At 39.4% G+C, this 16,967-nt stretch overlaps 3 protein-coding genes across 7 annotated transcripts; 2 read left to right on the top strand and 1 right to left on the bottom strand.

Moving 5' to 3' along the window:
- LOC104718743 (lysine-specific histone demethylase 1 homolog 3-like) lies at positions 866-10,565 on the top strand. Of its 5 annotated transcripts, none has more exons than XR_756441.1 (15): positions 1,000-1,150; positions 1,387-1,480; positions 1,575-3,014; positions 3,271-3,412; positions 3,572-5,218; positions 5,525-6,073; positions 6,201-6,294; positions 6,444-6,781; positions 6,929-7,642; positions 7,757-7,831; positions 8,053-8,358; positions 8,793-8,918; positions 9,008-9,135; positions 9,647-10,095; positions 10,337-10,565. XR_756441.1 is itself a non-coding variant. In XM_010436547.2 (12 exons), exons 4-12 carry the CDS (start codon positions 1,630-1,632, stop codon positions 8,116-8,118), a joined length of 5,010 nt encoding a protein of 1,669 aa, XP_010434849.1. In that variant the 5' UTR covers positions 866-972; positions 1,081-1,150; positions 1,387-1,480; positions 1,575-1,629; the 3' UTR covers positions 8,119-8,684. The 5 variants fall into 5 exon arrangements, 3 of the variants coding, with proteins under 3 accessions (XP_010434849.1, XP_019086702.1, XP_010434848.1); XR_756440.1 differs by having other exon boundaries at positions 8,770-8,918; XM_010436547.2 differs by lacking the exons at positions 8,793-8,918; positions 9,008-9,135; positions 9,647-10,095; positions 10,337-10,565 and adding an exon at positions 866-972 and having other exon boundaries at positions 1,081-1,150; positions 8,053-8,684.
- On the bottom strand, positions 14,086-15,520 carry LOC104718741 (leucoanthocyanidin dioxygenase). Its single transcript, XM_010436544.2, has 3 exons — positions 14,986-15,520; positions 14,581-14,902; positions 14,086-14,500 (listed from the first exon to the last, which is right to left on the bottom strand). The coding sequence occupies exons 1-3, from the start codon at positions 15,462-15,464 to the stop codon at positions 14,270-14,272; spliced, it is 1,032 nt and encodes a 343-aa protein (XP_010434846.1). The 5' UTR covers positions 15,465-15,520; the 3' UTR covers positions 14,086-14,269.
- On the top strand, positions 15,618-16,440 carry LOC104720308 (putative F-box/FBD/LRR-repeat protein At3g49480). Its single transcript, XM_019231165.1, has one exon. It carries the CDS (start codon positions 15,638-15,640, stop codon positions 16,343-16,345), a length of 708 nt encoding a protein of 235 aa, XP_019086710.1. The 5' UTR covers positions 15,618-15,637; the 3' UTR covers positions 16,346-16,440.

The raw sequence follows: 16,967 nt of genomic DNA, 5'->3' as shown, positions 1-16,967 counted from the left end.
ATTATAAAATAAGTCTATTTTCCTTAAATCTCTGATCTTCAAATATGGTAAATTTCCTCTTCTGATGATCTAGTCGGGCTTAGGGGGCGGTCTCGGAGGTCGGTCAAGTGACTTCGCCGAGCTTCTGCTTTTGGGCCAGTTTAGCTAGCCCAAAAAGGGGGTCCCTCGGTTTAGTTAATGTACAAAGTCTATTTGGTTTACCTTTGGTTTAGATCGGTATGTCGTGGGTGCTAAATCCCGCACCAACAATTGGTAAGACTAAGAGTATGCATAGATAGAAAGTTAAATTTAAAAGGTCACTCAACTAAATAGATATTTAATATATAGTATATTTTTGACTGTTAGTATTAATTAAGGTAATCCAGTAATTCACTAAAAGTAAAAAAGGTGAATACTTTTTTTTGTTAAAAAAGTTGAATACTTTTTTTTGTTAAAAAAGTTGAATACTTTTGTTAGATACATATTAAATATTACTTGTTTATAAAAGATTTTTAAGTACTACTATATCACAGTTAAATAGTTGCTTCTTCAGATCCTTGAGAGCTGGAGAGAAAAATAAACATGCGTAGGGTGGTCACTTAGACATTTCTATGATGCTTTTTGAAATTCTTACGACGCACAATTCATGAATTTGAGGGAAATGGTTGGTTTATTAAGCTGTTTTGTGAATCTCTTTCTCTTAGTTTTAAATAATTTTTTCAATGATTTTTGTATGTATAAAATAAATCTTTCAAAAGGTATGACTTGGGTAGTCGTCCCTCAAAATGTAATAAGTTTTTTAAAAAAAGGTTGACACATGTTGCAACCATTGCTGTCCCGTCGTCGTACGGTTGTAAAGATATATATATATAATCAATCAAGGCCGATGCTAACGTAAGCCTAGTTCGTGTCTGTAACATTTTTTGTCAGCCGCAGGCGATACGATACGAAACTAAACTAAACGCGGCGTTTATAAGCGTTTCTTGATTTGGGGTACGTCGCAATACTCCTTTTCTCTTTAATCAGTTGATTTCCTAATTTAGTTCTTTCACCATGTTCGTTTGGGTTTTTTAACTTTTTGTTTTGTTTTGAACATTGAAGCGTGGCTCTTAGCTTCTGAGATCTCCGACGAAGATTAAAAAAAAAAAAAAAGCTCTTCGGCTACTGGCAGGTATTTCAATTTCTCGATTTATATCCTATGGGAGTGGATGTTTTGTAAACCCTAAAATTCGAGTTTTCTTGAACCCGTCTCTCTCTCATTTCACAAGTAGCTTCCTTTTCTCTATCCACTGATTCTAGCGTTCTGCATCAGTGTATTCATCTCTGCGTTATCATTTTCTGTTTCTTGTTTGTGATTGCCCCCAATCCGTCTCTGCCGTTGTTCATTTCGTTTTACTCTGGTTTTAGGTTTCGAGCTCACTCTGCTAGAAAACCCTAAAATTTGATGTTGTAAACTTCCCCTGGCGAATTTCAAATCAGAGCAGACTTGAATTTTATCAAGGTACGTTTGTTAAATTGGCGCTCGTCTTCTTAGTGGCGCACATTTTACTAGGTTGGTTTTGAGGAATTTGTGATATACGGGGTTGATTTTTCAGGTGAGAAGCTTAGGGGTAGCTTTTGTCAATTCTGCGTTCAAATTTAAGTCTTTAGATGGATGGTAAGGGGAGGAAATCTGCTTCCAAGAGAGGATCCAAGATTTTTCAGTTTGAAGATGATGCTGATGATGATGAACCTATCGGATCTCTTTTAGAGGTCATGAAGCATAAAACTTCCAAGAAGAATAAGGCTGAGACAGAAAGTACTGGTAAACGGAGGCACAAACAGGCTGTGGAGAAGAAACTGAGTGCTTTGGACAAGGTTTCTGAAGATATGGATGACACCTTAGCCAGTTTTAGGAAGAGATTGAAAGGCACCAAGAAAGGTGTTGGATCAGGAACCCGGGTTCCTCCTATTGATACTGTAACAAATGCGGATTTGAACCTGATTGAGGAAGGCAACACAAATGAGGTGCAGAGTTTGTTACTTGGGGAAGGTTTGAATAACATATCTGTCAAGAAGATGGTTGATTCAACAGTAGAATGTCAAACTCATAGGACTCTCTTAGATTCCGGCACGAGTATTAAAAGAATGGATTGCATCTCAGAAAACGGTGCCTCTAGTTCTATTCAAAAGTGTGCTTCAGAAACTGGACCCCTCCTGCATAAAATTTATGGTAAGGATGAGGCAGCCTCTCCCGGTCATGAAAAATTAGAAATACCTATGACAGTATCCAGCGAGAAGGAAGCAAATGTCGTTCATCATATTACAGATGAGGAATCCGAAAGGCCACTGTCGGAGAAGGCTGTGGAGCTTTCCAGGGTGGCTGTTCCCATGGCAGATGTCCATGGCGAAGTTTATTCTCCTACTGATAGAAAAGAAGTTGCAGTTATTGCTCCTGATCAGCACAGACACTTGAGAGAGCCAGCTTCAGAGTCTGGTTATTCGCGAGAGAAAAATTTAGTTATGTGTGATTGTGGCATCCAAGTTAATGTGGAGGATCATTCCTTTGAGTCTAATACTCAGGTTACTCTTTGTCATAAGTGCAAGTATTCTTCACATCATAATGCTTCTAATGGAAGTGGTATTCAAGTTAATACTCTAGAAGATGGAACTGCTGAAGCTTCCCCGGTTTCTGTAACTCCCTGTGAAGATGAACATTTCCGTGGTGATGCAGTTTCTTTACCTAATTCTGGGAAGACATCTACCTTGCAACGCCCAGAGCGTATTGCTAGAAAGCGTAAGCTTGGAAACATGGTGTATGAAGGAGACATGAATTGGGAGAATGAGCAAGGCTTTCTTGATTGTCGAAGTGACAGGTCCTTTAAAGGAAGCGACAAGTGTGATTTTGTTCCATCTATTCCCAAGGTAACTGATATTGGGAGAGCAGCTGCGGTGACAGCTGGACTTAAAGCCCAGTCAGTAAGTCCAATTGAGAAGATTATACTTAAAGAGGTGTTGAAGCGCAAAGGTAGCCATCAGGAGTACCTAGTTTGCAGGTTAGTTTCCTTTTTCGTAGCTGTATGTTTTCAAATGTTTCAGTGTTTCATATTTTGTATAGACTGTATTTTTCTTATGATCTTATAAGAAGAGTGTACCTTAAGATGTCAATCCCGTTTTCACTTTACTGTATTGTTGCAATGATATTCAAGAATTTTTTAAAGTTGTTATTCTATTTTATTTTTCATTCATCCTCTTGAAGACCATAACCCCCCTTATTTTGATTTATTATAACTGATATATGTTGTTATACAGGAATTATATCTTAGGCCTATGGAGTAAAAATGTCACTCGAATCTTACCTGTCACTGAGTGTGGTGTTACTGGTGGCCCTCCTGAGAGTGAATTGCCATCAGCTTCCCTTATCAGAGAAGTCTATAAGTTTCTTGATCAGAGAGTAAGTCTGTGATGTTGCTTTATTTGTGCTGTTCTATCCTGTCTCCTATTAATTCGAGATGCTTAACTTTTTTCTTTACTTTCTTTTTAATTTGTAAGCATAATTGAAAAGTACTGGTTTCTTATAGGCCACATGTGAAACGGTATTTTTTTTTTACAGGGTTATATAAATGCGGGAATTTCATCTGTGAAGGGGAAAGAGGGATCTTCGACAAATCAAGACTATGATCTCCTCCAAGGGAAAAAGCGTGAAGAAAGTTATATGGCTTCTGTGGCAGACTCTGAAGAGGGAGTTGCTTTTATCCTTGGTCAGGTCAAAGCCGTTGAATCGACTAGTGAGGATAAGAAATGTGCTCTCCAAAATGATGAAAGGGACCTGGTAGGATGCGCGACCTCGGAAATGTTGGGATCTACCAGGAAAACATGCGAGGAAGACATAGTTGATGATTGCAAACATTCTGTGAGCATAAATGCTTTACAGGATGGTACTGCATCTAAGGTTGAAAAGCATCCTGAAACACTTTCAGTAGCGAAACCTGCTTTGTCTAGCACACTCTCGTCTGCAAATAGTAATCAAACGAGAGATAGGAACTGGGTTCAATGTGAGGTTAGAGATGAGAAGAAAGTTATAGTAATTGGGGCTGGTCCTGCTGGATTAACAGCAGCACGTCATTTACAGCGCCAGGGTTTTTCTGTAACCGTTCTTGAGGCAAGGCGTAGAGTAGGTGGTCGTGTATATACGGACCGGTCATCTCTTTCAGTTCCTGTGGATCTTGGGGCTAGCATAATTACAGGCATTGAGGCTGATGTGCCATCTGAAAGAATGCCAGATCCTTCGGTATTGGTCTGTAACCAGTTAGGTCTGGAGTTGAGCGTGTTGCATGGATTCTGTCCTCTTTATGATACTGTAACAGGGGAAAAGGTTCCTGCAGAATTAGATGATGCTCTACAAGCAGAGTTCAACAGTCTAATTGATGATGTGGATTTGCTTGTTGAGGAAATAGGCAAGGAAAGAGCAGATAAATTGTCCCTCGAGGATGGTTTAGAATTTGGCCTTCAACGGCTGAGAATGCCACATGACAAGGTGAACATTGAAAAAATTGGGCTTGTCAATGCAACGGATTCTTCCTGCTCAAAAACTGATGCCTGTTCGAAAGATGATTTTTTGAATCCTCTGGAGCGAAGAGTTATAAATTGGCATTTTGCTCACACAGAATATGGTTGCGCTGCTGTTCTCAAGGAAGTGTCGCTTCCTCACTGGAATCAAGATGAGTTTTATGGCGGATTTGGAGGGCCACATGCTATGATTAAGGGTGGCTATAGCCGAGTTGTTGAGTCGCTTGCAGAAGGACTTGACATTCACTTGAACAAAATAGTTTCTGAGGTATCTTACGCCTCTGATGTTTCTGCCGTACATAACAGCAAGCATAAAGTCAGAGTTAGTACATCAAATGGCTGTGAGTATTTTGGAGATGCTGTTCTGGTAACTGTTCCTCTTGGATGCTTGAAAGCAGAAACTATTAAGTTTTCACCACCCTTGCCGGACTGGAAGTATTCGTCAATCAAGCAACTTGGTTTTGGAGTTTTAAATAAAGTTGTGTTGGAGTTCCCAAAGGTATTTTGGGATGATAGTGTTGATTATTTTGGGGTAACGGCGGAGGAAGCAGATCTAAGAGGTGAGTGCTTTATGTTTTGGAATGTCAAAAAAACTGTTGGTGCTCCTGTCCTGATAGCTTTGGTGGTTGGGAAGGCTGCTTTTGAATATACAAACAAGAGTAAGTCTGAGCACGTGAACCATGCAATGATGGTTCTTCGTAAGCTTTTTGGTGGGGATCTGGTTCCTGATCCTGTTGCCTCTGTTGTTACTGACTGGGGCACTGATCCTTACAGTTATGGTGCCTACTCATATGTTGCTATTGGTGCTTCTGGTGAAGATTATGATGTATTGGGAAGGCCTGTTCAGAATTGTTTGTTTTTTGCTGGTGAGGCAACATGCAAAGAGCATCCTGACACAGTTGGTGGTGCAATGATGACTGGAGTTCGGGAAGCTGTGCGTATAATTNTTGAATATACAAACAAGAGTAAGTCTGAGCACGTGAACCATGCAATGATGGTTCTTCGTAAGCTTTTTGGTGGGGATCTGGTTCCTGATCCTGTTGCCTCTGTTGTTACTGACTGGGGCACTGATCCTTACAGTTATGGTGCCTACTCATATGTTGCTATTGGTGCTTCTGGTGAAGATTATGATGTATTGGGAAGGCCTGTTCAGAATTGTTTGTTTTTTGCTGGTGAGGCAACATGCAAAGAGCATCCTGACACAGTTGGTGGTGCAATGATGACTGGAGTTCGGGAAGCTGTGCGTATAATTGATATACTTAGAAGTGGAAATGATTACACAGCAGAAATAGAAACACTAGAAAAAGCGCAGAGGAAATCTGTTCCTGTAAGGGATGAAGTCAAAGACCTAATAAAGAGGCTTGAAGTTGTTGAGCTGTCTAATGTGCTGGCCAGGCAATCATTGCTACGGAACATGTTCTTCTCTGCTAAAACAACTGTTGGGCGTTTGCATTTAGCCAAGGAGTTGCTTAATCTACCTGGTGAAGCCTTGAAATCCTTTGCAGGTACAAAAGAGGGGCTTGCAGTGCTGAACTCTTGGATCCTGGTAAGCTCAGTGAGATGGTTTCTTTACCCAAAGCACATAGTACAACTTTCCCTGGCTTATATGTTTGTTTCACGAATTTCTATTGGCTCTTTTTACATAGTCTTGCTTATTTAAAATTTTCTATTAGGATTCGATGGGGAAGAATGGAACCCAACTTTTACGTCACTGTGTACATATTCTTGTTCGAGTTACGAGTGATCTCTTTGCCGTGAGGCTCTCAGGTATTGGTTATTTCTTCCAAGTTCACTTTCTGTCCCAAATTACATACAATCAGTTCTGTCTTAAGACTCCATATTATCTGTTATCTGTTTCATGATTTTAGCCCTGTTTAATTTTCTCTAAGTTGTTTACTTTCCACGTTCTGATGCAGGCATTGGAAAGACTGTGAAAGAAAAGGTTTGTGCACACACGAGCCGTGATATCCGCGCCATTGCAAGTCAGCTTGTTAATGTGTGGCTGGAACTATACCGGAAAGAAAAAGCTAATAGTGGAAAGAAATCATCGAGACAAGCGAATACTATAAATACCTCTAGAATAAGAAGAAAACTGAATAGTGCGGACACAGACAGTAAGGGAAAACTGAGCAATGGCAACGATGGGAAAACAGATGGAGAGCTTGAAGACAACCAGCTACCTATGTCAGAGGAAGAGAAGGCTGTGTTTGCTGAAGCTGAGGCAGCTCGTGCAGCAGCAGAAGCAGCTGCCAAGGCAAGTTTTGTAATCTTCAAATTAATGAAATGTAGCGATCGATGCTTGCTGATTGGTTTCTCTGGGGGCGGGAATGTGATTTCCTATCAAGTCAACCCTTTTTCTATTTGTTTATTAACAAATAAATTATATGTTCTTGTGTTGCAGGCATTTTCTGAGGCCTATCATAATACTTCATTGCAGCTTCCTAAGATTCCCTCGTTTCATAAGTTTGCCAGGCGAGAGCAGTATGCAAAGATGGACGAATCTGATTTCAGGAAAAAGTTTCCTGGCAATGTCTTTGGAAGACAAGATTGTATGTCAGAGATAGACTCGAGGAACTGCAAAGTTCGGGACTGGTATGATTTTCCTGCCTCGTGTCTTGACCTTGACAATTCAAGGATTCCAGTCGATAACTATTCACAGCGTAGCCATTCGAATGAGCTTGTATCTCATTCCAAGTTCAGAGAATGTTCTGGAGAAAGTGGGGCTGCGGATACCAGTTTTTTAACTGGGGCATGGGTTGATACTGGTGGTAGTAGTGATGGTTTCAAGGATTCCCAGGCTATCGATAGATGGCAATCTCAAGCTGCTGCTGCTGATCCTGAATTTTTCAATCGTACTTTGCATATTAAGAATGATGAAGATTCGATTGCATGTTCAACAGGCCCTCCGAGTTGGAAGAATGACCAACAAGCGAATGAATGCTCTGTGTCACAGGTTACAGTGAATAAAGAGTCACATAAAACTCATATCCGGAGTGCAGATCGTTTGAAACAGGGGGTTGTAGATTTTGTTGCATCGTTGCTTATGGCCCCTTATAAAGCAAAGAAAATTGATAGAGATGTATACAAGTCAATAATGAAGAAGACCGCAACAAAGGTTTGTAACTTTGTGGTTTTCTTCTTCTCAAAATTCTTTAACCAGTATATTGCGATTCTTATTTCTTCCTGAATTTATAAAATGAGTCTTCTGAAACTCTTGGACATTTATCAGGTTATGCAACATACAACAGATGTGGAGAAAGCCATGGCTGTTCAGCAATTCCTCGACTCAAAGCGGAAAAACAAGGTTTGTAAAAGCTTCAAAAATTTCAGATTTTTATTTTGCCACAGTTATGGCCTCTTAAGTTTCTAGTTTATCCATCTCTCTGGTGTAGGCGAAATATCGATTTTTTCTTGTGATGAATAAACTTGGTCATAGGTTCTCATAGTAAATATAACCAAATAGTTACATCTATGTTAGAACAGTTTCTGATTAATTGTCACTTCATTTGATTGATGTGTATACAGATTCGTGACTTTGTGGACAAACAAGTTGACAAGTATATGGCGATAGCTCAAGTTCCAAAACCTTGATGACCGTTAGGATCTACAGTAATGTCCAATGGTTGAGTTGGTATCCGATGGGAGGGCAAGCCCCTTTATAGAAACCACATATCATCGCTCATTTTATGAGGAAGGTTATCTCAAAGAAGCAGATGGTCTGATGCAGAAGAGAGTTTTTGCATGAGATTTTGTCATACTATATGATTGGCAGAGACAAGTTTTTGGTACTAACATGATATGATGAAGAATTTGGTCTTGCTATGTTGGAAGGTATGAGTGAAGCATCTTCTCTCTTCCTGGGGACAATGTTCTGAGGATTTTCTGATCAAGGTTCCGTCTAGTGGATGCGTCTTTCATAAGTTATCCCCTTGGATGATACATGTTCTCAACTCACCCTGATTGTTTTTAGTAATTGTATAGAGCTCAAGATTTAGTGTTAACCCCCGTTAGACAAATTCTACTTTTAGGTATCTGAATTCATTTCTTGAGATTCATATGACATTTTCTGAACCCAAGAGAATTTTTTTTTCACTTTATAATGTCAATGATAATATGGATTAAGTCAGAGATGCCAATATGATATTATGTTCTGAATTTCCTATAATAGCAGCAGCCATACTTCCGTTGGTAAGTTCATTCCCTATCTTTCTGAAGGAGAATTCTGAGTTACCCCTGCTGCAGGTGTATCACTTTTACTCTTGCAGGTAAAAGATGGATCATCAAAGAATGGAAAGTAACGATTGGTTCAGCTCCCAGGCATTTCGGGATTGATGTTCTTCAGTGCCTTAGACTTAGGAGCAGCTTGTGGAACAGGAACTGCAAAAATGCAGGTTCTTTGCTTTGTGTGTGTTACTTCAGCATTTTCTTAATGATGCCTTTGTCCGCAATGGAGCTGAAAGTTTGATGCTGGCTTTAGCAGGTGAGGAAACTTAAGACTTGGCTAAATACACTTTGACCCATGTTGGTGAGAGCTGGAATCTTTGTAATCGAAGCTGTTAAGATATAGATACCTTGGTTCAAGAATCACTCTGCTTTTGATGGGAGGAGGTACATATATGCTTACCATGTTTTTTATATGATTTTCATGCCATTGTTCATTCAATAATATTGCCAATTTTAGTGTTCAGTTTTGCAAGTACCTCCCCTTCTCCTTCATATCCTAGTGTCGTCTGAGCAATCCTTAACCTTTCCCGTCTATTATCTCAAATATTTTCTTTTATTTTTGTGCAAAGCAAAACAAAGTCGTTATTGAAACTTTAAAGAAGTCTACTACTGAATACACTGGGATTACAATTCATTCAATCTATTTATTTGTCATCTGAGTTTTACTGTCAATGTGTTTCTTTCTTGTGTTGTAAACAATAATCATAACAGAAACATCTGTGAAACAACAGTGTCGTGGAAACTGAAATCCACACACTCACTAGTATAAACTTAAGAACAATAAAAGATGGCCAGTGTTCTTAAGATTAGGACCGAGGTATCGAGGTTCCGTTTACCCTCAGGACCTTTGGAGTACCAGGAAGAAACGTATTGACCATACACAACTTCCTTGTAGGACGGTGGTGAAAGTTGAGAAACTGGTGCTATCCTCTGACGCGGACGGAGGTGGAATAGCAGGCGTAGCTCATGGAAGAGTCTCGGAAGAAAGAGAGACCCAAAGACCTCATCCGATCAAGGATATGGATAGGAACGCCATAGTTGATCACGTGGAAGGCTCCCCTGTTGCGACAAGCGTCACCGATGGCTTGCAACAAATGGGGTTGTAAAAAAAAAAGAGAGCGAGAATGTTGCTAATGTTTCAAAATTATGTCTACATTAAGGAGAGTAATGCACAAAGATCGGTTTATACGGAAAAGTTCAATCGTTCCAGCCATCGGGAATCGCATATGGAGAGATCTGATTCACAATCCCTTCCATTTGATATTCTCAGTAGATGTTTTTGGGTATGAGTAGCTCAGGAGCTTTCAACTAATGGTCAATTCCTGCAACTACGGGCAAAACAGGGTACATATTTCTTACTATTAATATTGAACATGATCACTTTGGCAGTTTCCTTAAAGGATTTCAATGACTACAAGTCTGAGTATCCTATTATTTAAGATTTCAATCTTAATAGTTTTAAATTCTAAGTTATTGCAATATGTTGTAAAGAATATTACAGCAAGCTTCAAGCTTACATTCTTCTAGGTCAAGCTTGCCACTCATGCTCGAAACTCTGAATTATGTTTCTTATATGGGTTTGCAGATGCTCCTTCACCTAGCAGAAGCAAGTTGGCATTTTGGCTGTACATAAATATTCAGGGAACCCTCAAGATTCCCTTTATCTGATTGCTATGATCAAGAGCATTTCTTTATTCCATAGAAGCGCATTGTCTTTGTGACCAACAAGAGAGTTGTGTTACGTTATTACAGGTTAAACCAACTAAAATACGATTTCACATGAAGGTTTCCATTAGTGTCTTATAATTATATTATTAGCTGACTTTTTTTGCTTCCATTTAGTGCTCTAATATGAATAAGATGGATAAGAAAAAGAAATAGGAAAAAAAGATATGAGCCTCAGCTACTTTAAGTTTTTAATATTTAGGGAATACGTTAGTCGTCACAACTGGTCATGCATCCATAGTTTAGTTGTCTGCGCTATCTCAATGATTCCTCTCCATCTACCTCTCCAACCTTCTTCTTAGAAAAGACCAAAGCCCTTCTACCATCACTCTTCGTTAAGAGAAGATAATCTTCTTACCGCAGAATTCAGCTACCTCCGGTATCTTCAGTTTAGGTTTGGTCGCCACATCAAGGCTTCCTCCTCGAAGTTTGTCTTCATACCTGGAATATATATATATATATATATAAGACTCTTGTGATCTTTCCATGTATACCAAAAACTTCACCCAATGTGATGATAACAAAACTTTAAATGAAAATAGTTAAATCCCTTACCAAAGCTTCTCTACAAGGTCATACCTAATTAACAAAAATAAATATAGCTTTAATCTTCTGTAATGACATCAAAACTATATATAGCAATAACTTATAAGACAAGCAAATCTCCTAATGGAAAATCAATTTACTTGGGTGGGAGAGGGTATGGAGCAGCTATCTCTGCCAATTGAAGATAAATCTTATAGTAGCCCAAAGGTACACCATTCTTCTTTTCAACAGCCTCCTCTGCTTCCTCAGCAGAAGCAAACTCAATAAACCCACAGCCCACATGATTACCCCTGTGGTCTACAATAAGTCGAACTCGATCAACTTCTCCAACATCTTCGAAGAAACTGATGCTAGTAAAATTAGATAGATAATATTATATCTGTCACGAAAAAAATGCTCCGCAAACGAAAGTGGAAATTTGAGGTGCTACTTACATATCTGATAACTGAGTATGGCAAGAGAGACCGGAAACAAAGAGCGTCTTCTCTGTTACGACAAATGGCTGAATAATTTAACCGCCAAGTGTGTTAGCACAACTCAAAGTAGAAAAAAGGACTTCAATTGCATAACAACAAAAAGTAGACTCATCTGAAGATTCTGATTCATCCCCAGAATAAATCATCTTTCGACTTTATGGAAACAGTTCTGTTATTAAAGGGTAAGTGTTTCTTCTGAGCCTGACATATTAAGAACAAGGTATATACCTCAACAAAATCGGGAGTTTCATCAAGTCCTTTCACTGCCTCGTTTTCTTCTTCCAACGGAAGGCTTTCTTGTCTAAGGTAGTCTTCGTGCCTGGAACATCAAAAACCCTATGTAGACCCAAAAACTTCACCCAGTATGCTCTTGGTGAAAAAAGGCAAATAGTTAAAAACCCCTTACCAAACATTGTAATCTATGCAATACCTAAGTAACAAAAACACAGCGTTAGTCTTCTGTAATGGCATCAAAACTCTAGCAATAAGTTACAACCAGTACTGTTACATAAACAAATCTGCATAACATGGAAAACCAATTTACTTGTGTGGATAATATGGAGCTTCAGCCACTTCAAGAACAATCTTGCCATCATGCAAATATACCGTTCTTCTTTTCCAGCGCCTACAATATCAAATATCTAATCAGTAATCAGCAATCGTACTTTCAAATTAACTACTTGTATATATATATTTCATCATTACTATAAAACTAGTCTCACCTTCTCAGCTTCCTTATCAGAAGAAAACTCAACAAAGCCATAACCCACATGCCTGTCCTTTTTGTCTGAAATAAGTCGAACATGAACAACTTCTCCAACATCTTTGATGAAATTGATGCTGTAAAGATGGAGGATAAGATATTAGTCATGAAGAACTTGCTCCAAGAAGGGAAAGAGGAAACTAAAGGTGTTACTTACATGTGTGATATTTCAGTTTGGGGAGAGAGATGGGAGACAAAGATAGTCTTCTTTAGTACGGAAACTGCCTAAATTTAACAGCCAAGTCAAATTAGCAAAATTCCAAGGATAAAAATACTTGAACTGCAAAAACAAAAAATATATATATAAGAAGAGGTACCTCAACATAATCGGGAGTTTCATCATGTTCTCTCATCAAAAAAATCTGATGATCGTGCAGATATTCACCATTCTTCTCATTCAAAGCCTACAGTATAAAAGATATAATCAGCTATAGTGCTCTTTCAAATAACCCACTTATCATAAGCGTACACTATAATTGTCAAATGACTATTTATATATTTTTTCTTTTAATGGTTTTTCTAATCATTACTACAAAACAGCTCTCACCTTCTTTGCATGGTAAGCAGATGCAAACTCAACAAAGGCATAGCCCAAATGCTTGCCCTGGTTGTTCACAATAAGTCGAACACTAACAACTCCAATATCTTTAAATAAACCTTTGCTGCAAAAGTGGAGCATAAAATATGAGTCACGGAAAACTAGCTCCTATCTAAAGAAAGTGGAAATTTTAAAGTGTTACTTACATGGTGAGACTTGTTTTTGTAGTAACGATGAGAAAAGTATTTAAGTTGGCACTTTCAAACAAGTACGTTTGCTGATTGAAACATCGTTACTACAAAACAAGTCTCACCATCTTTACTTCGTTAGCAGAATCAAGCTCAACATAGGCATAGCCCTTATGCTTTCGCCAGTGGTGCACAATAAGTCGAGCATGAACAACGTCCAACATCACTGAAGAAAGAGATGCTGTAGTAAAAGCGGAGGAGTATAAGTCATGCTCTGAGAAGGACAGTGGAAATTAAAGCCATTAGCACCTATACTTACATATCTGGTAATTTTGCTTCGCGAGGGAGACTCTGAAGCACAAGCGTCTTATTTGTTACGGCAACTTCCTGAATTCAACAGACAAGTAGTCTTTGTTAACACGACGACCGACTGAAAGGACTTAAATTGCAAGCAATAATAACAATAAGTTGCCTCAACATCTAAGCACAAGGACTTAACCCTGCCCATAAGTGAAGTTAACCCTGATTGAACAATAACCTACATGATACAAGAAACAAAAAAAAAAAACAAAAAAAAAAAAACAATCTACATTAAAAGTAATTTACCATAATTTATGTAGAAACAAAACAATCTATGTAGAAACTTACATTGGAGGGTCTTGGTAGAGTGAGATTGCTTTGACTGCTGCTATTCGCTTGTGCAGAGTTTGATGATGGCTTTAGCAGGAGAGGAAACGTAAGACTTGGCTGAATACAATTTGACCCATGTTGCTGACAGCTGGAATCTTTGTAATCGAAGCTATTACGACTTAAGATATAGATACCTTGATTCAAAAAATCACTCTGCTTGTTGATGGGAGGTACATATATGCTTACCATGTTTTTCTGTAAATTTTCAATTGCATTTACATATATGACCACTGATCAAGGATCAAATTTATGATGGATTCATATCACCAAAATTCAGTTTGATCGTCAGGTTTGGTACTTGCAAAGGTAGTCTCTGATGATATTTTCTTAACCTTTACCGTCTATTATATCAAATATTTTCTTTTATTTTTGTGCAAAGCAAAACAAAGTCGTCGTTACTGAAAACAGTGGGATCAGAATTCATTCAACTATTTATTTATCATCTGAGTTTTTTACAGCCAATGTGTCCCTTTCTTGTGTTGTAAACAATAGTCATAACACAAACATTGTGAAATCGTGGCAATTGAAATCCACACACTCGCTAGCATAAACTTAAGAACAATAAAAGATGGCCAGTGAAACAGATATAAGATTAGCAGAGGAGAGCATCGAGGTTTCGTTTACCCTCAGGACCTTTGGAGTACCAGGAAGAAACATACTGACCATACACAACTTCCTTGTAGGACGGTGGTGAGAGTTGAGAAACTGGTGCTATCCTTGCAGTCTTGGAAGGATCATGAAAGGTTGCGACTGATAACCTCGCCCGATTCGCATTAGTTACAGCTCTATGTTGAGCACTTTTGTAAATCCCATTGGTTATGATCTGCACAAAGGACAGACATGGTCAGAGACTTTTCTAGCTTAATCTGTTGTGTGACCTCAATCAAATAGAATAGATACTACCTCGGTTTGATCAGCTACAAGAACGAGAATAGCATCAGAGATAGGAGGAACAGTGAGCCATTGGTCATCCTTGTAAAGCTGAAGACCTCCAACATCATCTTGAATCAAGAGAGTAATAGCACCCATATCGGAATGTGACTGGAGACCAAGAGTGAGCTCTGGCTGAGGACAAGGAGGGTAATAGCTCACAGTGATGTTCTGATAGATTTCTCCAACAGCTTCTTCTATAGACGAACAAGGAAGACCCAAACTCTCTGAGATTACCCCTAACAGCTTCTGAGCCAGTTTCTTCATCTCATCACCATATCCTCCAACTACTTGTCTACCAAACCCCAAGGATCAATTTACAGAAAGATGAAACCTTTAACCGAAAGATGAGAACTTTAGTGAAGAGATGAACCGTACCTGTAGTCAGGAGGATGAATCGGCCAACGAGAAGGGTTACGGCGAGAGAGAGGGAACGTGTGGTGATCAAAGTAGTCTCTCCAGTCCAAAACGACGTCGTCTTTAGCTCCCAGCAACATACGGCTGCCGTAGCCTTCGGACGCGGCGGAGGTGGAATCGCAGGCGTAGCGGAGCTTGTCTTCCATGGGTGAGTCTCGGAAGAAAGAGAGACCTAAAGACCTCATCCGATCAAGGAGATGGATAGGAACGCCATGGTTGATCACGTGGAAGGCTCCCCAGTTGCGACAAGCGTCACCGATGGCTTCTTTCGCCGAATCGGAGCTCGAGAGATCGACGGTTGGGATCGAAGCTCCATCGACGGAGTTATGGAGATTAGGTCGAGCTTCCGGTGGCTGAATGTACTGACAAGGAACCTCCGGTAAGTTGCCTTTAACAATCAATTCTACTCTCGACGACGACGACGCCGCCGCTGTTTCCATAGCTGAATCTGATGTGATCTGAAATCGAGCGGAGGAGATTATAATTATCAAATGGTGCTGACGTAGCACTCTAATTACATATGAGACGAAGCCAATTCTCTAATTAGGGTTTTTGTTTAATTGTGGCGGAAGGAAGCTGAACGTTCTCCAACAAAAGTTGAAGAGATCGATCGATGGGCGGTGAAGACAGAATCAGTGAGTTGTCGGATGATCTACTAATAGAGATACTACTGTTTCTTCCGACAAAAGATGCAACGTTTTTGTCTAAACGATGGCGGTTTGTGTGGAGAAAGTTGCCTAGACTTGACTACGAAGAAACGGGAAACAGTAGTAGCAAGAGCGTCTGGTGGCTTCTTGACGAGTCAATGCGATTTCACAATGCACCTTCAATAGAAAAGTTGCGTATTAATCTCGGTGTACAATGTCCCGTTGATGCTGATGTTGCAAAGTGTGTTGCAAAAGCAGTTGATCGCTGTTTGCGTAAGCTAAACTTCTACCTCGACTGGTTTGGCGAGCCGATTACAATGCCGAAGAATCTTTACACGTGCAAAACGCTTACGAAATTGGTTCTCATGGGCGAGATTCTTGTGGATGTTCCTTGTGAGGCTGATCTCCCTTCACTTTACAAGCTTGTTCTTGAAGATGTTGTATTCAGAGACGAAGATTCTCATGTCAGGCTTTTATCAACTTGCCCCGTTCTCAAGGATCTGGATGTGACTCGAAGTTATTCTGTGTATGATAATGTGAGAAAGTTTACTGTGAAAGTGCCTTCTCTACTGAGATTAACTTATACGAATATATTCTTTCAGGAAGACGATGATGATACCGAGGCGTCTTTGGTTATAGACACCCCAGATTTAATAGTATCTCCACATTGTTAACGGATCGGGACACTCTTCCTCGATTAACCATATGCCTCGTCTTATGAGAGCATTTATTGGTGTTGACTTTTACCCTGATTACAATTTTCTGACATCTCTTTCCTCGATCGAGTATCTTCAGCTATCTCCAGGTGGATCTCATACAATGGTTCCATGGTGCAACGCTGTTATTTACACTCTACTTAAAGAGTGTGTCATAAATCGATTTCACCCGGACTGGTGTGAGTCACTTGTGGTTTTGCTCTCTAATTGTCCTAAACTAGAGGTTTTAATGGTCGACTCCAAATTTAAGACTGATTGGTCTGAGAATCATGTTCCAGTTTTATGGAACCAACCGAGTTCTGTTCCCAAATGTTTGTCGTCTCATCTCATGATCTTTAAATGGAAAGCATACGAAGGAAGAGAAGTTGAAAAACAACTCATGAGATACATTCTGGAAAACTCCGTGTGTTTAAAAAGGGCAGAAATTACGATGAATTCAACCTGCAATCCTGAAGAGAAACAGAAGATGATTGACGAGTTACAAGCTATGCCTTGTGTTTCAACGTCTCTTATGTGTCTCTTCTTTTCTTAAATGTTTCTGAATTAGACGTCAATCCATTTGTTACCTTTCTAGTTTATC

Source organism: Camelina sativa, chromosome 10 (genome assembly GCF_000633955.1).
Source record: "Camelina sativa cultivar DH55 chromosome 10, Cs, whole genome shotgun sequence".
Classification (NCBI taxonomy): domain Eukaryota; kingdom Viridiplantae; phylum Streptophyta; class Magnoliopsida; order Brassicales; family Brassicaceae; genus Camelina; species Camelina sativa.
Note: the sequence above shows the minus strand (reverse complement) of the source record. Positions and strands in the feature narration are given on the sequence as shown.